The sequence below is a fragment of the Ornithorhynchus anatinus genome, chromosome 9, assembly GCF_004115215.2.
Source record: "Ornithorhynchus anatinus isolate Pmale09 chromosome 9, mOrnAna1.pri.v4, whole genome shotgun sequence".
In the NCBI taxonomy this organism is placed as follows: domain Eukaryota; kingdom Metazoa; phylum Chordata; class Mammalia; order Monotremata; family Ornithorhynchidae; genus Ornithorhynchus; species Ornithorhynchus anatinus.
Genome location: NC_041736.1, coordinates 10,376,299 through 10,399,937, shown reverse-complemented (window position 1 = coordinate 10,399,937; position 23,639 = coordinate 10,376,299). Strand labels below are relative to the sequence as shown.

The 23,639-nt window shown below is 40.5% G+C and overlaps 1 protein-coding gene across 1 annotated transcript in view; it reads left to right on the top strand.

Moving 5' to 3' along the window:
- Positions 1–23,639, top strand: part of LY75 (lymphocyte antigen 75) — a 54,778-nt gene that overhangs the window by 20,577 nt on the left and 10,562 nt on the right. The window contains exons 8-29 of the mRNA XM_039913137.1: positions 380–537; positions 768–878; positions 1,831–1,919; positions 2,093–2,259; positions 3,897–4,093; positions 4,365–4,507; positions 5,729–5,810; positions 6,831–6,914; positions 7,810–7,918; positions 8,166–8,201; positions 9,015–9,193; positions 10,960–11,018; positions 11,708–11,781; positions 13,233–13,372; positions 14,551–14,656; positions 14,979–15,139; positions 16,091–16,202; positions 17,931–18,157; positions 19,159–19,327; positions 20,081–20,245; positions 20,647–20,763; positions 22,554–22,742. Coding sequence (XP_039769071.1) covers positions 380–537; positions 768–878; positions 1,831–1,919; positions 2,093–2,259; positions 3,897–4,093; positions 4,365–4,507; positions 5,729–5,810; positions 6,831–6,914; positions 7,810–7,918; positions 8,166–8,201; positions 9,015–9,193; positions 10,960–11,018; positions 11,708–11,781; positions 13,233–13,372; positions 14,551–14,656; positions 14,979–15,139; positions 16,091–16,202; positions 17,931–18,157; positions 19,159–19,327; positions 20,081–20,245; positions 20,647–20,763; positions 22,554–22,742 — 2,874 coding nt within the window. The remainder of the gene's footprint in view (positions 1–379; positions 538–767; positions 879–1,830; positions 1,920–2,092; positions 2,260–3,896; positions 4,094–4,364; positions 4,508–5,728; positions 5,811–6,830; positions 6,915–7,809; positions 7,919–8,165; positions 8,202–9,014; positions 9,194–10,959; positions 11,019–11,707; positions 11,782–13,232; positions 13,373–14,550; positions 14,657–14,978; positions 15,140–16,090; positions 16,203–17,930; positions 18,158–19,158; positions 19,328–20,080; positions 20,246–20,646; positions 20,764–22,553; positions 22,743–23,639) is intronic.

Sequence of the window (23,639 nt, the reverse complement as noted above, 5' to 3'; positions counted from 1 at the left end):
CCAGGTCCTCTGACTCCCAGGCCCATGCTCTTTCCACTAAACCACATTGCTTCTCTGTCTCTGCTCAGTTGAGCCATCCTTGGCTTCTCTTGGCTCTTGTCCACTTTCACTTCAATACCTCTCTACCCCTGATTTTGTTTGTAACTGCCAAACTATTAAATGGGTGGCCTGTTTGCCAAGACTAGGTTTTCAAGCTGCATTCTTTACTGCTCACCAGCCTTTTGGGCACTCAACCTAACAAGTTAATTCCCACCTTTTCATGAACAATAAAACTAAAGAAAATTAAAAAAGCTTTCCTCTCCTGATTTAAACCTATTGCTGGCCTCCAATGTTGTTTAGTGTCCTTACCTATCTAAAAATGTATACATTTACTTCTTAGATACCCGGGAAGAAATCTGGACAGGCTTCAAGAGCAAGACCATACCAACTGAATTTCAGTGGTCAGATGATTCTAAAGTGACTTTTACTTACTGGGATCACAATGAGCCAAATATTGCCTACAGTAGCACTCCGAACTGTGTTAGCTATTCAGGAAAGGTAAGAAGCTCTTCATATGACTATGTCTCTAGCTTTGTGTTTTCTGAGCATCAGAACATGAAGACCCATAAAGGCAACCAGGCTGCATCTCCCTGAACTGCTGGTTCAGAAAAATCATTGGCCACTTGATTGTAATCTTGCTATATTGCATTGATCGATTGTGCTGCTTTTATTGAAATCACATCTGCTTTGTTCTCTTTCTATGGTGTTTTTGCTTCCTTTTGTTATAGTTAGGTAGGTGGAGAGTTCGTCCCTGTGGAGAAAAACTTAAATACGGGTGCAAGAAAAGAGGAGAGAATGTCAGTGAAACCCCGTATGATAAAGAATGTCCTCAAGAGAAGGTATGTTGTGCTTATATCAAGGCTGAATAGTCCTAAGCCCTGAGGGTGATGAGATGGAGAGGGTGTGCTCAACATGAAAAGTTGCTAACCAATGTAGGTGCTGAGACTTCACCCTCACTCTTACGGAGAAGCTAGAGTGAAGGAAGGGAAGATTCCCATCTTGCCCTGCTACATGGAGCAGGCAGAACGCTTAGCAGCAGCATTGAGAATACTGGAAAGACTGTGGCTATTCTAACTTCTTGAATTTTGACAGTCCTGTCTGGTAAGGAGCCTGAAAATCTGCTCCTTTAACTGTGATTTTTTATCACAGTACATTATTATCCTTGTTCCTTGGCTTGCTACCTTAAATTTTTCCTTTTGATTGATTCCAACCTCCTCCTGCATCTTCATTCTTAGATTAAGTGTCTGAATTTTGGCCCTCATCCTTTCCCCTGCTCATTCATTTGTTCAATCATATTTATTGAGCGCTAACTGGTTGCGGAGCACTATACTAAGCACTTGGAAAGTACAATACAGTAATAGAGACCATCCCTGCCCACAGTGGGTGCATAGTCTATAGGAGTCTACAGTTGAGGTGATGTGGTAGGGAGGGGAAGTTGAGGATAAGGGGGTTTAATCTGGGAAGGCCTCTTGGAGGGAGGTACGCCTTCATTAGGGCTTTGAAAGGTGGGAAAAATGATTGGCAGATTTGAGGAGGGAGGGCATTCCAGGCCAGAGGAGGACATGGACCATGGGTCAGTGGCAAGACAGGTGAGATTGAGGCACAGTGAGAAAGTTAGCACCAAAGGAGCAGAGTTTGTGGGCTGGGATGTAGAAGGAAAGAAGGGAGGTGACATAAGAAGGGGCGAGGTGATGGAGAGCTTTGCACTCCAGAAAAGGCATTAATTGCGTATTTATGAAATCAAGACCCTTTTACTATTATCTGAGTTGTTTGTTTTTTTTTCATTTTTAGGGCTGGAAAAGACATGGGGAGGCCTGTTACAAGATTTATGAAAACAAAGTTCCATTTGGAACCATTTGCAATCTTACAATAACCAGCAGGTATATATGTTTGCCTTTTAGACCTCCCCTTTATGAAGTAAGCTTCTTTGGGAGCAGTCTTGAAATTCTCACCTTTTTTAGACTGCTACAAAAAATTGTGGAGAATACCCTCCATTTAACTATAAAGTTCTTAAACCAAAATTGTCATCCATGAGTGTGGTTTTTTTTTACAGATTTGAGCAAGAATATTTAAACAGTATAATTAAAAAATATAGCAAAACTGAAGGAAACTACTTTTGGACTGGCTTGAGAGATGCAGACTCTCAAGGAGAGTATAATTGGGCAAGTGTAGGTAGAAGCCCAAGTGTAACCTACGTAAACTGGAATACTCTTCAACCAGGTAAAAACTCAAATGTAAAATGTTATATTAAATAGCATGTCTTGTAAAACTTCACCTCTGTATACTATCTCTTCTGGGTAGCAACCACTAGTTAAATATTTTAACAATACTCCACTCTTTTTTATTACTCTGATTATTCTATTAAGAGTGAACAGTCAAATGTGCAATATGTGAAATAGGTACAGTATAAAGCAATATATAAACAGCTTTTTTGGGGTTCTGGTTTCCTCAAATGAAAGCCTTTAAATTCTCCCAGAACAATCAATCACTTATTGAGCACTTATTGTATACAGAACACTGTACTAAGTTTCTTTGGAGATACAACAGAATTAGTAGACTCATTCACTGCCCACAATCTAGAAGACCATCAGATTGTCTCTATAAATGTCTCAGGCATTTGGGAATTGCTGTAGTTACAACCTGCAAAACTGAAAGCCCACTCGGTGCAAGACAATGTAGTAGGCTTTGGGAATATTTAGTAGCAAAACAAACGTGGTCCCCGCTCTTGAGCTTACAGCTGACCAGCAGAGACTAGAAGTCAAAAATTATCAAATAAGTAAAAGCCTAGGCTTTTGTGGATTATTAAATACAAGAGTAAGCAATTAACACTCTAGAGTGTACATACATACTTCACAAATGAAGCTCTGAGCGTTATTTTACTTGTTTTTGTTTTTCCCCCTAAATTGCTAGTCATACCAGTGCAGCAGACATCTTAATATCAATCAGTGGAATTGGTGGAACACTTACTTTGTACATACTAAGTATTTGGGAGGGTACAATTCATATTTGTTATTCCCACCTCTCTTTCCAGCTCTAAATGATTAGATGAGCAGAGACCTTGTTGATGCTCTAAGCTATAGAAATGGAATAGTCCAAATTTATACCCAGTTACTAACTCCGCTGCACTCAAGCCAGGGATCCTCTCTATTCCAGATGTCTGAGTTCAGTAGACTTTAGTGTCTCTTATATCCTCTTCCCTTGTCTTGGGACAACCCAGAAGCTTTAAAAAAAAATTAAGTACGACTTGTAGAATATCATCAAGCCCACCAGGATTGAAACCACCTATTAAGCATCCATATTCAAGTGCTTACTGTGTACAGAGTACTGTGAATTTTCATTCATTTAATCATATTGAGCACCTACTGTGTGTAAAGCACTGTACTAAGCATTTGGGAGAGTACAATATCACAACAGACATATTCCCTGCCCACAACTAGCTTACAGTCTAGAGAGTACACTATAATAGAGTTGGTAGACACATTCCCTGTCTATAAGGGACTAAGCCTAGATTTTCTAGTTCGTTTTGGGCTGGGGATGTGTCTGTTGTTATATTGTCATGTTTGGGGGGTTTTTTCCCCAAGCACTAAAGCAGTTCCCTGCACACAGTAAGTGCTCAGTAAATATGATTGATCTAGGCTATATCACTATGGTGGTAAAGATAGATTGGTTCCTAGACTCAAAGCCAGAGCTAGAGTCTGGCTGACCCTGTTGATCGCTTCTCTGGGTCTCAGAGCATTTTTGAGTTTCATGCCTCACTCTCTATTATGTTAGGGTGGGATATTTTGGAGCTTGGGGGGGATGTTTGGGCAATAGAGAAGTGCTGAAATTAACCTCTTAATTTTGCACCTCAATCCTAGCTTCACCAGGTGGATGTGTGGCAATGTCAAGTGGAATGTCTCTTGGAAGATGGGAGGTCAAAAATTGTAAAAGTTTCAGAGCACTTTCCATTTGCAAGAAAAGAATTGGGCCCCCAGAAAAAGAAACCCCTATTAATGTTGATGCTCCCTGCCCTGATGGCTGGAAAGGTTTTCCCTCAAGTCATTCTTGCTACAGGGTAAGAGGTGAAGAGTAAAGTCAGAGCTTCTTCATACTGATGTTATGCACTTCATTGTGAAAACATATTCTCACATGTCTTGAGTCCCATACCAATTTGCACAAATTAACTTTTTATTAAACTCTAAGCATTTCCCCCATTTACAGAATGGGATTAGTTTATTCTCAAGATCTTGTTCTTTTATTGTAGTAACTCACATCAGGTAAACCATGACTAAAGTGTTTTTTTTTTCTTTGTGGCCTTGTAGCCATAAAACTAACATTTTCTTCAGTTTTTTCACAAGAATAGAATCCTGAAAAAAAGGACATGGGAAGAAGCTGAGCAATTCTGCCAAGCTCTGGGGGCACATCTTCCTAGCTTCACCCACAATGAAGAAATAAAGGCATTTCACAAGCTCCTAAAAACTCAGCTGAGGTAACCTTTTAAGATTTTTCAACTGAAGCATAAGATATGCTGTTTCCCATATATGGCAGACTTTTTGGTGGCAATGGATTGCTCTGGTGGCACCAGAATCTAGCCCATAAAGAATAGATCTGGAAAGGGCCTACAGAAGACTTCACATTTCTCAATGCAGTCTTCACAACTCTAAGTCTATAGACACAGAAGTCTGAGGGGCATATAAAATTTTAAAGGAAAACCTGTGGCAAATAGAACTTTATTACAATGCAAGTTAAGAGCTTTTTAGATGATCTGTCTCCAAGGATACTAGAGTTGTTTGCCTTCAAATATTTTTGAGTTAACGTTTCTCTAACAGGATCTCACTTATCCTGGGCTCACTGGGTGCTGTGGGGTGCTCCCTTGGAGAATGGATCACAACCTACTGAAAATAATAAAGCCCTTGTCTATTTCAATTACAACACCTGGGTCTCCTACCCCAGTTGAGAGGAGGAAGTGAATTGGGACAGTAGAAATGGAGAATATGTTGGTCATGTAAAACCAGAGCAGTCATCACCATGAATGTAAGCTCCTCCTTTAGACTGTAAGCTTCTGGAGTCAGAAATCTTCTTTACCAACTCTGTTCTTTGTAATACTAATGGTATTTAAGTGCTCACTATATGCCAGGTACTGTACTGAGCACTGGAGTGGATATAAGCAAATTGGGTGGACACAGTCCCTGTCCCATGTGGGGCTCACAATCTCAATCCCCATTTTAGAGAAGAGGTAACTGAGGCACAGAGAAGTGATGTTACTTGCCCAAGGTCACACAGCTGAAATGGGGCAAAGCTGGGATTAGAACCCATGACCTTCTGACTCCCAGGCCCATGCTCTAGCCACTATGTTGTGCTGCTTCTCTACCCCAGTGCTTAGAACAGTGCCTGTCGCATAGTAAGTACATAACAAATACCATGTTAACAAAAAAAAATCCTGGAAGCCAATATGTGGATATAGATCTTTGATTGGACTTGAATTCCCTTGCCCAGAGATATGGGGCTGTATCAGATGGCCTCTTACAAGTGTCTTCAAAGCCTAAAAAGGCAGTTGGGGCTCTTCAGGCAAACCTGGATAGGGACTTGGACAAAGGGACTTTGTAAACTTTGATGGTACTTAGAAAACATATTCAATTCACTGCAAAAAGTAACTTTTGTTTTTGGAAAGTATACTTTTCAAGATGTCTGTCTTCCCTTTCTTGTTTAGTGACTCACGTTGGATATGGATAGGATTGAATCAGAGGAGTCCTGATTACCAGGGATCCTGGCAGTGGAGTGACAATTCACCTGTGAGTTGACTCATTCCTATGGAAATGCTTCAGGTTTTGAACACTAATACAGGCTTTTACATTCATTTTATCTCATTTGTTGAACATCTATTTTATGCATAGTAATGTACCAACTGTAAATATGTATGGGAATCTATGAAAAGCAAGCTAACTGAGGACAGCTGATTAAGTACTTGGGTGTAAAGCACTGGGATTGATTTAAAAACAAAACAGATCTCACAGTCCCTATTTTATATGGGTGTAGTCTAAGGGGGAGGAGGAACAAGTATTCAATCTCCATTTTATAGGTACTACAACCATTTGCTTTTCTTGTTTCACTAGCTGAAATATCTTTCTCTTAAATGGTGAATGTGCAGGTCGTTTTGCTCACATGGGATAGGTTCTGGGTAGGTAAGTGAGGGGAAAGCAGGACAGTTGAATGAAACTGACAAATTCACATGGCTAATAAGTTTTTTTGTTGTTGTTGTTTTTTCCCAAGTGGGTATGCTGTCTTTTTCTTTTTCTTTCTTTCCTGGTTTTCCCTTTTCCCTTGAATTCTCCCCCCACCCGCAACCACTTGGGGATTTCCTGAATTCCGTTCTATTACAAGCCTTTCCTAATCAAAACTGTGGTGAAAATTTTCACCAGGCTACACCTTTCCTCTTTCCAAATGCCAGGCATCAAAATTGGATTGGTGGTATTTTTGCCTCCAAAACATTCCTCACTCATATTCCACACAAAGTAGTTCACCTTTGCTCTTGGGAGCTTGAACTGGGCCTGACTTTTAGATCGTTTTTTATTTCCTCTCCCTAACTCCATATTCAGTGCATAATGTATAGTTATCATTAGGGAAATAGAAGAAATGGGTTTATAGGGAAAACCTGAATTAATCTTTCCATACAAACTTCTAAATATTCTCCTTCCAACTGAGTCCAACCGGAACTTATCAAGGCTCACTGCCACAATTCCCAAAAGGTTCTTAGAACTTTGAAGTACAAATATTAACCCTCCTAGTTAAGTCTCTACACTCTTCTTTTCTAGATGTCTTCATTTGTTATCCCTCCTGAGTTCCAAGAAAATTATGATGTCAGAGATTGTGCTGCCTTCAGGGTTGGTTACCATGAGGTATTGGGGAAAAAAAAATCATCTTCTGAACTCTTATTTGTCTGAAACGGTCTGCTGTAACTCTGAGTTGAATAGTAAAATACTCTGTGCTTAACCCTGGGACAGAGAAAAAGCTAGAAAAATAATCCAGACAGAGCAAAGTAAGCACCAGAGTAGGAAGAGACAGGGAAGCAGTCCAGTGAGGAGGCTGAGAAGGTAGTCAAAGTAGGTTTATAAATTACTGGAATAGTGAGAGGAGAGGGTGAATTTTTAGTAATGTTAGATAACAGAAGGGATGATTTTGAGAAGGTCCTTTCCTTGACTGAAGTAGAAAGCAACCCAAGAACTGCTAAGTGGAAGATGAGGATCATGTGTATGGAGGGGGGTACAAACTCAGATACTTTATGAAGTTTTCTGAGAACTCCTGATCCTCGAATATTGTCAATAAAATTTCTTGTCTTCAAGAGTAGGGTCTGAATGGAGTTAGAAGCAATTACACCTGTAGTGTGAAATGCCATATTTTCCAATAAATGTTGTAGGTACACTGTCATTACTTGGTCAAGCTACTCAAACCAAACAGAAAAACACTGCCCATTCTAAAGTGGCTTTGGGGCCAAGTTCTGTGCCTGGGTCAGGGTGGCTCCTGGTACTCGTAGATCTGGGTTAGACCACTGCTTATGCCTGCAACCCCAGGTATGAACATGAGGGAACCCTTGGAGACTATCAGTGTTCAGTACTTCAACAGCAAGATCTCTGGAGATTGCATTTGAAGCAGCTGGAGTCTTTATGGATTTGGAAGGCCTCTAAACCTGAAATCAAAATCATGGCTTCAAGTGATTGAACCCAGGCTAAAAGTGTCAGGCCAGTCTGAATTGGACTTTCTAACAGTTACTCTTTTCCCTCCCCTTTAAAATAGGTTAGGCATTCATTCTTTCTCTGGAATCACTTTGCAGAAGAGTTGGACATTTTGTTGAAACCTTTCGCTTGCGATGTAAAGCTTGAATGGGCGTGCCAAATACCCAAAGGTAAGATAGCTTTTATGGTCAGGGTAAAGGGGGTTTAATTCCACTTGGCAGGGACTCCTTGACTCACTCAAGGCAGCAGCAACTTGGCTAAGCTCTCAAATTCACACTCTGAAATGGAGCAAGGTGCTTCCTAGAGCTTGGACTGAAACACCTTATATGAGAACCTCTAACAACATTCTGGTCAAGTACAAATCTGAGGAAAACTGAACTTCTTGTGCTGTAACAATTTGCTTTTTTCCTTGACTAGGCCAAATACCAGAGGCGCCAGTTTGGTTTGTTCCAGGTAAGTCTGAAGACAACCTCCCAGGCTGCTCTTTATTTTTTGGTAATGCACGTGGCACATAATTTAATCTGCTCTTTAGAACCAATTGTTGTGACTTCGTCCAGCACACTACATGCAAACAGCTGCAGGGCAGTGCCCTTGAATATAGGTATTTCCACCGTCTTTCACTTGTCCCATTTTCACTTATTGCTGGGGAGAACCAACAGTCTACTGTGGACGAGTAAACAAATGGATTGCCCTGTCCCTGGTCCGCAGGTATTTCCTCCTGCAACCCAGTCTTCCAACTTTGTCTAAGTGATATGTCTAGGAGATTCCATCTTGGGACTTTGGGGTGGGGGGAAAGAGGGGTAGAGTAAAAAGAGGGGTGGGACAAGACTGAGGCCAGAGCGCTTTCATCTCAAGGCCTGAGTCAGTGCTATTGTGGTAGGGGTGGGAGAGAGCATCACTGGGGCTAATGCTTTAAGTAGGAAGAGGCCCAGAGACTAGTCAGCATGAGAGCTGGGAACCTTGGAAGTCCCCCTCAGATCAAGGTGGCCTGAACTATAGGGCCAAATGAATAGTTGCCCTACCTCTCCTCCACAAACTTCTGCTTGCTTACTTCCTTACCCTGGAGTTTGGATTTGGATACTTTGAATTCAAGTAAGTAGTTATTCTGTGGTGAGATTCCATGGTCACCTTTTGGCAGTTAGATAGGAAAATCATAAATTTAAGAGAATTGTTTGAAAAGGGAAACACAAACTGCACAACCAGTCTCTTTTTTTTCTTACCTCTACCTGCTGGAAGTTCTTAATGTCTTCTTTCATTCTTCCTTAGGTAGTGGAAGAATTAATGGACTACCTGTTCTTACTTTTGAAGAAACTGAGTACTGGTTTGTTGTTGAACCTCGCTTAAGCTTTGAAGAAGCATTCATATATTGTACTAGAAATGAAAGTTCCCTTGCTTCTTTCAACTCCTTTGCAGAATTCCAAACCATCAGAAGTGAAATACAAAATGTAATATACTCAAATGTTTTTTTCTGTAATGTTCTACAAATATTGACTTTTTCTTCACAAACCCTAACAGGATTCTCTGATAACTAAGTGGGAATCAAAGGAACAATGATTTATTTCAACAAAGAAGCAGATCCTGGCAAAGTGTGGGACACAGGATTTGAGTTTGTTGCTCTGTGAAACCATAGATGATCAAATGAATTTTTCTGGGTCTGTCCTAAATGCCTGTCTGGGGTGCTTAGGAATAAAGTAAAGACACTAAAATCTAGACTAAATTTTTAAAATACTGATTGAAACACATATGGCTATTACACTCCTGTGTAAGTAGCAAAAATCTATCTTGTGGATTTTTTTCATCACTTATGACAAAGTTGGGGATGTTGTATTTTTGTGTTGTTTTAGAATACATGGCTTCTAATTTTCTGTGCAAATCAGTAACTCCAGATACCTCAATATTAATAGTTCAGGGGTGTCTTCCCTAACACCTCAGAATATATTCTTCTCTGATTCTATCCTTGGGATGTGAATGTCTCTTCTTCAGACTAATAGAGGGAAATAAGTGGCTCACATCTAAAAACTCCACTCGATCACAGCCTTTTTTCTACTTAGCTTTTCAGTTAATCAGTGGTACCTACTGAGCATCTGGCAGACCTCAATTCAAGTACTTTTCTGTTTTGATCGCCTTGCCACTCATGTTGCTAAGTGAAATCCCAATTTTGATCACTAGCACGTTTAAAAGTCTGGTTCAGTCATGATGGCTGGCCTCCTTGGAACTCCTCTTTTTTAGTAATGTTAAATGCAGGATGGCTTGTTTTGATCCCCATTTGTGGTTGTATAATGGTCCCAGTTTCCCAAGGAAAATTCTCATGGAGTCCAAGAGACCCTTGAGGTCAATAATAAAGAGTTGGCTTGATGTGGTGATTCCATTGGTAGGCATTGAGCCGTGGAGAAAGAGCATGATCCAAACAGTAGTATATAGTATGGAGTAACAGAAACTGAGCCTAATCTTAATATGATGAGAACATGAACCAGCATAGTGGCTGAGTAGAGAGGAAGAGGTAGGGCAGAGAAAAATGCTGGGGGAACCTCTAGGATTTAGACTGTGTGAAAGCTCCATCACAATATTGAAATTAACACTAAAGTTCAAGGCTTTTGAGACAGGGAAGATGGTGGCATTATTGGCAGGTGGGAAAGTTAGGGGCGGTCAACTTTAGAAGCATTTACTTGGATGTGCTGATGCAGCAACCAAAAGGAGATGTACTGAAGGCAAGAAAAAATGAAGTGCATTTAGAAGTTATCTTACAGAGAAGTAGTAAATGAAGCTGGGCAAACAGGTCTCCTCCCTGAGAGAGTGAATAAAATTACCAAGACAAGTAGGGGATCCAGAAAGAACCTTGTGGGACTGCCACAGTTAGTGGGTGAGAGGTGGAAAAGGAACAAGTGAATGAGACTAAAAAGGGGCAGCCAGAGAGGTAGGAGGAGGATCAGGTAACTTCGACGTCAACAAGGCTCAAGTCTGACAGTTTCAAAGAACAGGGAGTATCAAAGGTGACTTCAATTGGTGAAAATGAAATATTGGTGGTTTAATCTTAACTTTTAATTTCAGAAGATAGAAAATTAAAATCGGAGAGCCGTATTTGGAACTTGATAACTTCTGATATTTCTACTGGTAATTCTTAAACTCTGATAGAGTATACATATTCAGTATATTCATAATATATTCATATAAAATGTGTGCTAATAAAGCAATTTAAGAATTCTTTTTGCAGATATCTGGGGATGAACAGAAATGGTGGGCACAACCTTTATTTAAAGCACCTTATTCATAGTAAGTAAATATTTTGAAAGACTATTTTGTTGATTTTTAGAATCAAGGACAATTCATTCAGTTCACTTGAAGTGTCTTCTGTGCCCCCAGATTTCCCTCTTGAAGCCTGGCATCTTGGGGAAGTCCTTAACTTCTCTGTGCTTCAGTTCCCTCATCAGTAAAATGGGGATTAAGACTGTGAGCCCCATGTAGACCATGGACTGTGCCCAACCTGATTATCTTGTATCTACCCCTATGCTTAGTCCAGTATCTGGCAAATAGTAAGCACTTAGCAAATACCGTTAAAAAATGGAATGACAGACCTGGCATTTATTCAACCCCTAGCATTTTTGGAACTTCTTGTACTAGTATTGCTCTGAGTATCCTAGAAAAACAGGTGGTGTTTCCATTTCCCTCTGCCATGCTCTTTATTCCCAGTAGGCATTAGGCCTCAAAGTCCCCTCAGAAAGGTCCTAATGTGACTTTCTCTAAATGTTTTAGAGAAAGGATCAACAGGTAAAATGCTTAGAGGATCCCCATCCAAATAAATTGCATATCAGCACTTCCTTCTTGATGATGACCTGAGAATCATGGTGGCTTAAGAGTGGAGAGATGGGGTTGTGGAGAGAATACCAGCAATCAAAACTTGCAGGTTGGAACCATCATGTTGGTGGAATGATGACTCTTTTCTCCCTTCCTTTCTCAATAAGCTTTCATTCAAGGTATAACTATCTTGATGGTTATGAGGATGGATGTTGGTTCATCTCTTCAAAATTATATAGAGGTAAAGTTACTTTCTGAGTCCTTAAGCATGTTAAATGTGTACACTAATTCTGACTCAACTGAAGTGCAAGTAAATCCTGTTCTGTGAAGACTATATACTCTCATAGGTCCTGCTCTTTGTCCCTTATACTGCCCCTTAATCGGTGGTCTGGTAAACATTTACTTAAAATGTCAACTCTTATTTATATTACACTGACTTAATTTCTTGTAAACAAGCCCTGTATAACCCTGTATACTTTAATTTGCATATTCTACTTGCCAATCTTGATAAATTTTGACTACTTCCTTTTGTATGTTAATCCTTTTTACCATTAGCTGTAAACTAACCAGTTAGATTGTAAACTCCTGGAGAGCAGTGATCTTTATGATTCTGTCATACTCTCCCAAGGCTTAGTACAATGCTTTGCACTCAGTAAAATGCATTGTTTGTGACCAATAAAACTTGTCACCTAACTGCCTAGCAGAGCTGGGTCCAGTGCAGGTAGATTATATGGAAGAATAAGGTATGAGGCACGGAGGTGTAGGTGCCTAAAGATGTCATCAGTCTCCTTGTTTCCACTACCCTCTTTCTCCATCCCTCAATATGCTACAGGGGTTGATTGAGGTTAAGAAGGAGGGTACAAGCAGTAGTATTTCTTTCTTGTTTCCTCCTCATTCCTTTGAAGCCTAGAGTTTTAAGATCCTGAATACCCACTTTGATTAGCTATGGCTATTGACCTCCCTCCCACCATTAATCTTTATGCTCCTCATACTCACACTCACTGACCTAGGTTAAAAAATGGTTTTCTAGTTGCACAGTTACAGGCTTACAAACTCCTGAGAGACTACGAATGAACTGAATCTGGCCAACCCACCGTGGTGAGAATAAACCCATACGGTCTTGTCTGCAGTGTCATGTGGTCTCTGGTTCAGTGGTTCTCACCCACTAAATGTAGGTGTCACACTGGATTTTGTTCTAGGTACCCTTCTCATGTAACACCCACTCTTGGAAAGATGAGCTGTTTGCTCAGCTCCAAATACACTTCTATGCAGAGGACTCCCAAATCTATCATACTCCCTCTGACCTCCCTCTCCTTTGACATCTCACATATTCTGCTACCTCCAGGACATCTCTTAACAATAACAATAATAATGATGGCATTTAAGTGCTAACTATGTGCAAAGCACTGTTCTAAGCGCCGGGGAAGATACAAGGTAAATGTCCTGCTAACACTGCCTGATCTGTAAGTCTGAAATTGAGCTGGTTTTCCCTCCCAAATCATGTCTCTCTTACTGACTCTTTCTAGTCTCTGGATATTTTTTTTTTCCTCTTGACTGAGATTGGCTCCAGGCAGATCCTGGGTCACTCTCCTATTTAAGGGTTGACTTAGGATGACAGTACAGAGCATTAGAAGGGATTTCAGTGCACCAAATGGGAAACACCTTTGACTGAAATTCCTTCATTTCTCACAGGTTTTCATAGAAAAATCAACTGTGATACTCAGCTGCCTTTCATATGTGGGAAAAAAAATGCATCTCTGTTTGAAAAATACATTCCAGGGCCTGAAGCTAAAAAGCCATGCCCTGCAAAATGGAGTCCATTTAAAAACAAGGTGAGATGAGGGCCACTATTTCCACTAGTAATAGTGCTTTAGGGAAGGAGGAAGAAGTCAATCTAGGAAAAATTTAGGTGTGTTTAACTACTAGATCTAATAATCCCATCTACCTTTTTTTTTCTCTGAGCACAGATGTGGGAGAGCATTATTAGGCACTAGAGGGGCTAGTGAAGATGGAACCTCATTCTACTGTTGTAACAGAACTGTCCTCTCTCTTTAGCCACTGGTAAAACCAGAAATTCCCTAGTCGAGCTACTTGTGTGCCAGGGTGGTTTTCCAGTAGAAATGTGAGGTAGTCTAACACCTCATCTAGAAATAATGACTTTTCCAACATTGTCCAGGGGAAGTCGTGAATAGACTTTTCTCCCAAAGTCCCCACATCCATCTTGATTGCTGCAGACATCAGAGCCTGATCTCTACATGGCTGGCTCTAAAGCTTCATTGTCAAAGGTCGGTGTCTTGCAGTCACTTATACCTCTGGAAGTGTCTTTACTAATACAGACTACAGGAATATTAGTCCACAGCAAAGTTTTTCAGCCCAGCTGCTGCTAATATTGCTTGGGCAACACCATGGTCACCTCACCAGCAAGTACCCTCATCTCTGTATCCTGTTTACAGTAAGATGGGTCAGCTTCCCACAATTCTTAAAGCCTATTTAAGTCCAAAGGTAGGTATTGGCTTCCAGCATCTGTGAATGATGTGGAAAGACTATTAGGACATCTGGAATTCATGCCCTGAGTGCTTAAGGGAGCTTGGTCTTCATGAAAAAGGCACACGAGTTTTGAGGGAGCATTCCCCCCAAAAATGTGTGTGTGTGTGTGTGTGGCTGAGTCCCATTTCATGGAATGTAGTTGACACTACTCCAGAAGTGAAATGATGCCTGGATTTGGTGCGTAGCTGAATTGCAATGTTTACCCCTCCTAACTTCTTCTCAGGAGCTAGATTTAGGTTAATTCTGTACTTCATATACGGAGACTTGGATTTACTTGAGAGTTTTTCAGAGTTGAGACTATAATGACTATGATCTCTTTAAGGCAGGCACCATTCACCAGTGACTGGTATTCTAAAGACCTGAAAGTTTGCTAAAATGTGATCTCTGTAGGATCCAATGCTGTTAGTAAAATATGCTTTCAGGGTCTTGGAAAATAAGTGGTGTAACTAGTGTCTGTTTATAGTGCTTTCTTAAGGTGAAGAACCAGAACTTGACATTTGCAGAAGCAAACCATATTTGTACTACCTATGGTGGGACTCTTCCTTCAGTCCTGAGCCAGAGTGAACAAGGTAGGAGTGATATGGGCCCCGTTGATGGTAGCAATTCAGAACAGGCTGGAGAGAACTGCTGAAATGGTTTATTTATGACCTTTCTATAAATAGGTGTTGAGAAGTTGATTCCGAGGTATAAGGAATAAGATGATTCCTGTGTACTTTCTCCACAGAGAAGTAGCACTCAGAGGATTTGGGGCATGTTATTTATTAGTAGTAATAGTAAGATAACAGTTGTGCAATCAAGTGCTTGGTGATTAGAAAAATCTTAACTAAGAATGGGAAGGGAACTCTTTAATATTTAATGGCATTAATTTATCCAAATTTCTCTCACCAACAGACTTTATTACAATGCTACTTCCTGACCTAGAGCAAAAGTTTTGGATTGGTCTGAAAGAATATAGCCCTAGGATGAGACAAAAATGGATCGATGGACAGGAGCTCAACTATAAAAACTTCCACCCGTTATTGAAGGGCAGAGAGGACAATATACCATTTTTTGTAAGCTTCAACACTAGTAAGGTGGAATCTTTCATCAGGAATGGTGGTTGAACTTCAGTTCGGAGACTTCAGGACAGAGCACTAGTGGCTTATGCAGTGCCACTTATGCTTCCCTTCCTTCCAGTCATGGTCCTGCCAAAGCATGGTGTGCAGTGAGCAAGTAGAAAGTGCATTTCCCTAATAATTCATTGGTAACTGACATGAAATGCGCTTACCTTTGGGTGTGTGCTAGGACAACATTACCTATGTAGTGAATGATATGGATCCCAGTGTGCCCAGCTGGGCAGCCAGAAGAATGTAATCACCTTAGGTGGCTCAGGGCCATGGTTATAATGTCCTGAGCATGGCCCCTCTTACTTTCTCTAAACTATTCCCATCCCACATATGCATCTCAGAAAGCACCAAAGTTTTAAAGTAACTTGCCTGTACGACGGGATGACCCAGGTCATGAGTTCTTGTCAGTCTCCATACGATATTGCATCCAAGTTTGCACTGTCAGTTCAAAGAGGGGACTGCATCTTTGAAAAAATGCACTCTTAAGGAAAAATCACATAAGCTTTGACCACTGTCACGTGTGCACACAACTTCTACCATCACATAGTGCAGCCTTAGTAAATCACAGTGGGTGAATTTTCCTTGATTTAGCCAATAGCATTCTTATCTGAATGCACACGTTCTGGCAGGAATGACTACTTTTTTCTAAAACAAGAGTAGGAATTTTGGTGTTTAGTGGTTTGAGCTCTTCTCCATATGAAATGAATGAAACAGAGCGGGGATTGAAGCCTATTAGTTCAATTGCTTTCTAAACCTTTCAGAGAATCCCAAAACATCTAGATTGGTGTGACTTTAGAAATCATGATCTTTAATGTTCTCCTGTCACCCAGAATTTGATCAGCATAGAAGTCCTTTTTTAATTAAGATTTTTAAATTCTACTTTTTCTTTCTGCTTAGATTGACCTATGTACTGTAATGTTGAATCTTGGGGATTCACCTTTTACTGGGACATGGAATTTCACTGAATGTAGTACAGTTCACTCACTGTCTCTGTGTCAGAGGTATTCAGGTATTTACTGAATTTTCATGTTCATTTTTGCTATCAATAGTGGGGGCCATGGATATTGTTATAAATGGTGAATATCATCTGTCCCCTCTTAGTATAACAAAATTAACCACTTCTGGTTTCAGTTCTCATGGTTGTTCCTTAATTAACAAGTCAGTCATATCTGAGTGCTGACTGTATGCAGACTACTGTACTAAGTGCTTGGGAGAGTAGAACATAACAGCGTTGGTAGACTTGTTCCCTGCCCCTAATGAGCTTACAGTCTAGAGGGGGATGCAAACATTAAATAACCTACAGATAGGTACTGAAGTGCTGTCGGGATGATGGAGCAGTGAATAAAAGATACAGATCTAAGTACAAGGACAGTAGAGAAGGGAGTGGGGGAAAGAAATGAGGGTTTAGTCAGGGAAGGCCTCTTGGAAGAGATGTAGCTTCAGTAAGGCTTTAAAGGTGGGAAGAGTGATTGTGTGTCATATATTAAGAGGGAGGGCATTCTAGGACAGAGGAGGGCAGGAGCAAGGTACGTGAGATGGAGATACAGTGAGTAGGTTCGCATTAGAGGAGCAAAGTGTGCAGGCTGCACTGAAGTAGGAAAGCAGTGAGCTGTAAGGAAGGAGGAGGGCAAGGTGATAGTGTGCTTTAAAACCGATGGTAAGGAGTTTGTCTGATGCAGAAGGTTCTTGAGTAATGGGGAGACATGGACTGACAGTTTTTGTAGAAAAATGATCCAGGCAGCAGAGTGAAGTATAGACTGGAGTGGGGATAAACAGGAGGTAGGGAAGTCAAGGGAGGCTGGTATAGTAATCAAGGCAGGATAGGATAAATGCTTGGAATAATGTGTATAGTTAATCAGGTATTGGACAATTTTCAGGTGTTCCAAAAGAATCTCCCTGACATGAACCCTGCCTCAGGGAACTTAAAATGTTGTTATTATTGTTATTGTAATTAAGCACTTACTATGGGCCAGGCACTGTACTAAGCGCTTGGGTGGATACAAGCAAATCAGGTTGGAAATAGTCCCTCTCCTGCTTAGGGTTCACAGTCTTAATCCCCATTTTACAGATGCGGGAACTCAGGACCAGAAAAGTGAAGTGACTTGCCCAAAGCCACATAGCAGACAAGTGGTAGAGCTGGGATTAGAGCACATGACCTTCTTTCTCCCAGGACCGTGCTCTATCCACTATGCCATGCTGCTTTCCAGAGAGGCAGACATTGAAATAACTTAGAGAAAGAAGCAGAAAGGGACTGCAGATGCATGTGACTGAGTTGGATAAACTTCTTAGCACTAAAGCGCAAGATACTTTTTTAATCACAAAAATCCAGAAATGACTTAAAATTTTAAGAGTAAATATGTTGATGACTGTTTTCTCCCTTTCCATATAGGAATTTGCCTGGAGCCATCAATTTCCAGCTCTGACTCTGAGATTGGGGCTATTAGACATTTTTTTCTACACTTTTTTTTGTTTGTCATAGAGACTAGGGTGAGGAAAAGTTTTGAACAACTCTCTGGTTTCAGGGAACCTTTAAACTGAGAAAATATCTTGCTGACTTAAGTTTTTTTTTTTCCTTCCTATTGTAACTTATGCACATGTTTGAACTTCTCTATGTGTGCTCACCTTCCCAACTGAGGGAGTTAGAAAAACTCCGAGTAGCTATAGGAAGAGAAAAAGACTTGAATGTGATCTGGTATTCGCAGTATAATGACTTGTTCTTGTCTTTGTTTATCTTTAGAGGTTCAAGAAAACCAGACCCAGAAGAATGTTTCAGAAACTATGAAATTTCAAGATCATCTGTATAAAATAATCATGAAGAATTTGAGCTGGTATGATGCTCAAGAGGAGTGCCTCAGTGATAACATGCAGCTAGTTAGCATCACAGATCCCTATCAACAGGCTTTTCTCTCAGTGCAGGCTGCCCTTCTTAGTTCCCCTCTGTGGGTTGGACTCTACAGCATAAGCGTAAGTCTTCAAACCTGCCGGAATATTCGGGGGACTGGCTTCCTTATGGGAAATAATAAGACTGAAAGAGTCCATGAGGCAAACGTTACTACTACTGCTCTAAAAAGATTCCTTGCCTATGTAGGTCTATGACAACTTTGTTCCCACTGTTGATAGAGCTGTCTCCTGAATTCTAGCAGGTGAACAGTTTTGTGCCAAAGTAAAACTGCACACACGAGGCTTGCCCATACGTGCCTTGTGGCAGTAGTAAATAACATAGACAAAGCAACACTATTCATTCTGGAGAAATGTTCATTTAGTGAAGGAAGTCAGAATTTTAAACTTTGTGTGGAATGCTTATCTTGATATGAATCTTTGATGAGCTGGGGTTTTTCTGGTGGAAATTTGATATTCTCTTTGAGTAAGGTGAGACGTTGGGACTGTGTGCATGTTGCTGCCGTCTGCAATTCTCATGGTACCGGTGGTGTGGAGTCTTGGCAAGGCCAGATCCAAGAATGCTGGTGACTCTGGACTGAGAGTTCTTTAGAGGGATGGGTGAGAGGGGATTTGTTGAATGAATCCAAGTTTTAAACCTGCACTGCTCCGGTGGGCTCTGAACTGAAGCGTTTCTCTCTGCATGACTCCAAGATATTTTGAGGCTTGTAGGCAATTAGTGCTGAGGAGAAAAACTTAAACTTCCTGAAGGCACCCATCCCACTAGGCCTCACAACAGTGCACATGAAGAATTGGCCAGTCGATAATATTTGAGCACTTATTGTGTGCAGAGCGCTGTAAAAGCATTTGGGTTTGTACAATATGGATAGAGATGATCCCTGCCCTCAAGAAGCTTAATCTGGTTCCCTGGTTGCTCCATTGCACCAATGCTTATTGGCCTTGGGTCATGGGAACCGCGTGGTGACAAGAAACAGACTATGATATTAAGCAGTCAGGTTTTGAGGCAAAAACATTATAAATTGTCCTGAAGCTTAAAGTACATTTAACATCTTGAATTTATCCGGTAGAGTAATCTCGACTTTAGATGGTCAGATGGAAAGCAGGTGAATTTCAGTCGCTGGTTTGAAGATAGTGACCAATTGCTTGATGACTGTGCAATTTTGGACCCTGGAGGATTCTGGAAAACTTCTGACTGTGAAAGTGGACAGCCTGGTGCTATCTGCTACTTTCCAGGAAGTATGTTTTTTCATTTGTAAAACAGTTTTAGAAAAACTCTGTACTAGAGTACGAACAGTGTTTCCTCTGCATGAACTAGTTACTTCAATAATCTTATTATTTTGCTTCCTGAAGATAAAATTATTGACTTCTAAGCCTTCCGAGAGATTTAATACTTTAGCTACTCTGTGCATCATAAGCACCGTAGTTGGTGTCTAGTGGATTCTATTTGAAACTTTCCTACCTGAAATCAGTACTTTAGACTACAGTTAGCTTACTGCATTTTCTTATGGCATTTGTGCTTACTATGTGCCAGGCACTGCACTAAGTCCTGGGATAGGTACGAGCTAATCAGGTTGCACACAGTCCCTGTTCCATGTGTGGTTCAGGATCTTAATCCCTATTTTTACAGATGAGGTAAGAGGCCCAGAGAAGTTTAAGTGACTTGCCCAAGGTCATACAGCAGACGAGTGGTAGAGTCAGCTTTCAAACCCAGGTTCCTTCTGACTCCTATGTCGATGTTCTATCCACTAGGCCATGTTGCATTTGTGAGAATATAGTTAATGTCATTGAGAGGCTAACGGAGCCCCTCACCATATTGTCTGATGAAGTAGGGAAGGCAGTCTAAGTTCAGTTTAAATGAACAGGGAGAGAGATTCCCCAGATCACATCCCTGCTTAATGAGAAAATGGTGACCAGGAGGATCTTCCTTTATATTTGAGTTCAGAAGATTCCTTGGTCCAGATCTTTCCATCTTTTCTCTCACCCTCTCAGAAAATGAAGAAAAAGTGAAGCAAGTTGAAACAGTTAAATGTCCACATGCTGTCTTAAATACCCCTTGGATACCTTTTCGGAACAGTTGTTACAGTTTCATGATTGCACCAAATAGATATATTGAACAAACTACTGCTGAAATGAACATTAAATGCCAAAAAATGAGTAAGTATTGTTACTCAATTGTTTAAAAAAAAAAGTACACTCCCTGCAGTTCCAGTCTCTACAGCCAGCTCTGTCCCCAGTGATTTCCTGGGGGATTGTGTGATTACTAGTTTGGGGCATGAGACAAAATCTATCACTCAGTGGGCCTGGAGGAAAGAAGGGGTTCAATTATACATAGTGCTTGTTTCTGTACCTTGCTTAATGGGCAAATAATCTGGGTTATTCACATTAAATCAGTGGTATTTCATCACATGCTAACCATGTGTTGAGCACTCTGAGCATTTGGGAGACTGCAGTAAATTAAGAAGGCATATCTAGATGACCATCTAAATCAGAAATAAGTATATTGAAGTCAGCAGCTTTGTTGCACAATTCACTGAAGTGTATTTTTCTTTTAACAGACCCAGGTGCACGTGTTCTGAGCATTCGAGATGAGCACGAGAATACCTTTGTCCAGAAACAACTTCAAACTTTCCACTCTCTTGCTTTATGGGTAGTGTTGGGCGTGACTTATTATAGTATGTTGGAAGCTTCATTACCTATAACTGCTCCTGAGCACCACAATTACCTATTTCTTCCTTTTGAAACATAGCAAGTCCATTTAGGGGTCCAAAAAAAACCAGTCAGTGGGATTTGAGTGTTTACCATTTGCAGAACACTATACCAAGTCCTTGGGAGAGTACAGTATAACAGAATTGGTAGCTAACTATCCTGTCCTACAATATTTGGGAAATAAGTGTTCAAATGTATATTTCCAATGTTTTACTTGTATTTGGTTCCATTTCAAATCATATCTGTTCTTTCTCTGAACATCTTTAAAGTGTGTGTAGTCAATCATCTATTAATAGTAAGTACAGAACACCTACTGTGTGGAGCATTGTACTAGCAACTGGGGAAAATACAATGACGTTAGAAGGCATGATCCTTGCCCTTTTTAAGGAGTTACATTCTAGTGGGGAAGATGCAATAAAGTAGAAGAGAGACAGTAGTGAAGTATAATAACTTATATAAGTGCTATGGGGGAGCACTAATATGAGTACTTAAGTGTTGTCATAGAAGATGGGAAGTTAAGGAATTAAGTGGGGAAAGTCTCCTGGAGCAAGTGTGAAATGAGAAGGGCTTTAAGGTTGGGGAGAACGGGGGTGTGTCAGTTATGAAGAGGGAGGGAGCAAAATGTGAGCAATGGGAGAGATGCAACCAGACAGTAGGCAGAGTAAAGGTATCTTTTTTGAAGGTTGAAAAACAGAAGCTTGTAGAAGCCATATTTAAGGAGCTAAAGAAACAAAATGAGACAAATTGAGAAAGTTACCTTTGATTTGAGGACTTGCAATATGACTTGACAGGAGATGACCACTGTGCCAGAGTAGTGTGGGTGAACAGATTGTAGGCTAGGACCCTAAGGAACAAAAACAAAAAGGAAACCCATATAGTTGGACTAATTTTTTTTGTTCGGTACCTAAGGGAGAAATACCTGCCACATAGTGAAATTCATTCCAGGGGAGCAAGCGTGCTTTCTAAGCAACCTTAGTTAAATTTTTATATACTGGCAGGTTTCCACTTCGGAGGGTGGATTTACTACCTAACAAACAGGGCTGTAAGGAAGTTATTCTGCAAGTTTAATTGACTTTGGAGCTTCTTTAGGCAAAGACAGGTGAGGACTGTGTTTCCTTATAACTGACGGTTATACCCTCTCATCAGTAATCACAAAAATAAGCACTGACTCCCCAGACTTCCAAATATGGGTTTTGCTTTTTTCTTTCTTTTTTTTTTTTAAATGGAGAAACTGATTCGGCATTTGAGTGGCAAGCAGAGACTTGAGGTTGTGTTTGCTTGGTGAAGTAGGGAAAAGACCTTGGGAATAACCAGGAAGGGAAAGTAAATCATTGAGTGCTAGGGTTGTACCAAGTGAAATTCTGGCAGGCCTATTTTTTTAAAAAGAGTTATCTGTTCTCTCTCCCTTCTGGGTTGAAGCTGTATAGTATATCTAACTAGACTAGTGATAGTTGGCATTAAAATGCAAACTCTTTTCTGGCTATTTTTAGATCAGACTTTTCCCATAAACCTTCCTAGTCAAGATTCCTTACTCCCTTTCAGTCTCGTGTAAGAGTGGGAAAGGAATAATGGCCTTTTTTAAAGTATGTGTTCACTAGTGATGACTAGAAATTGCAACTGTCTGGCCTACCACCATCTGCTGCCCTAATGGCTTGGAAGAAAAGATACATTTGCTGTCTCATACCTTTATGTGAAAGCTATTAATTTTAACAAGTAATTCGTTGCTAAACAAAACTTTTTTTGTTCTTCACTTTAGATAATTCTCTAATATGGTCTGATATGACTAGGATGACTTACACAAACTGGCAAGCCGGGAGGCCAACTGTGAAAAATGACAGGTTTTATGCTGGCTTGAATCTTGATGGTTTATGGGATATTTTCCCTTATGGCAGAGACATCCTTTATTTTCATCAACATAACATTCAAGCATGTAAAATTGAAATGGGTAAGTCACGGGTCTGTCATCAAGCAGGCATAAAAATAAGCTCAGTGATCAGATAGAAATGCCAGCTTCTTTCCTTTGCATGGATTGCTTTGTTCTGGGTGACTAGTACTTTTCAAGGCTGAATTTAAGTGAACTGAAATGATCAGGGTCATAAGACCTAATTCTTTAGACAAACATCATCGGAGAGCCTGCTTTGACATGGATTGTGTTCTTCCTCAGTCATCCACTTCTGGATGTATTCCATCTCTGCTGAGAGTCAAAAATGTCTTAAATTGTAACAGGAGAGATTCGTACACAAATAAAAATGTATCCATTAGAAAGGATTATGCAGCAAACTAATTTGATTAGGCTGGAGACCAAGAATGGGTTTGGATCTTAAGGCATTCTGGAGACAGTGATAAGTCAGATGATCTCTGAAGTCCTCTTTCAATGTTGTGATCCAGATCCTCCTGAAGAGTGGAGCTTCCAGTTGGTGGTATCCAGATTACTCAAGACTGGGAACTTCTTTTCAGTTAGGTTTGATCTCCACTAAAGTGAAATCTTCCAGTTTTAAATAGCAGGCACAGGAAAGTCAGGTGAATCACAAGCCACTGGCAGATCAGCTTGGAACTGGTGTCGCTCAATTTTGAGGAGACTGAATTCTATAGGAAAAGACTTAACAGATGTTTTCAGGGAGAAGGAGTAGGTGTGCAGTTCAAGGAAATAGAAGCTCTGATTCTAGGAGGGTTTTTTTGGTTTGTGTGTGTCTGTCTGTCTGTCTCTGCCTGTCTCCATTCTCCCTCCACCCACTGCCTATGAAGGATTCTCTTGCCTCTGAGCTTGACTCCTGGTGGGCACCCTGGTAATATAATTCAACCTTCATTGGTTACTAGAAATGTGTACTCTTTTTACCTGAAG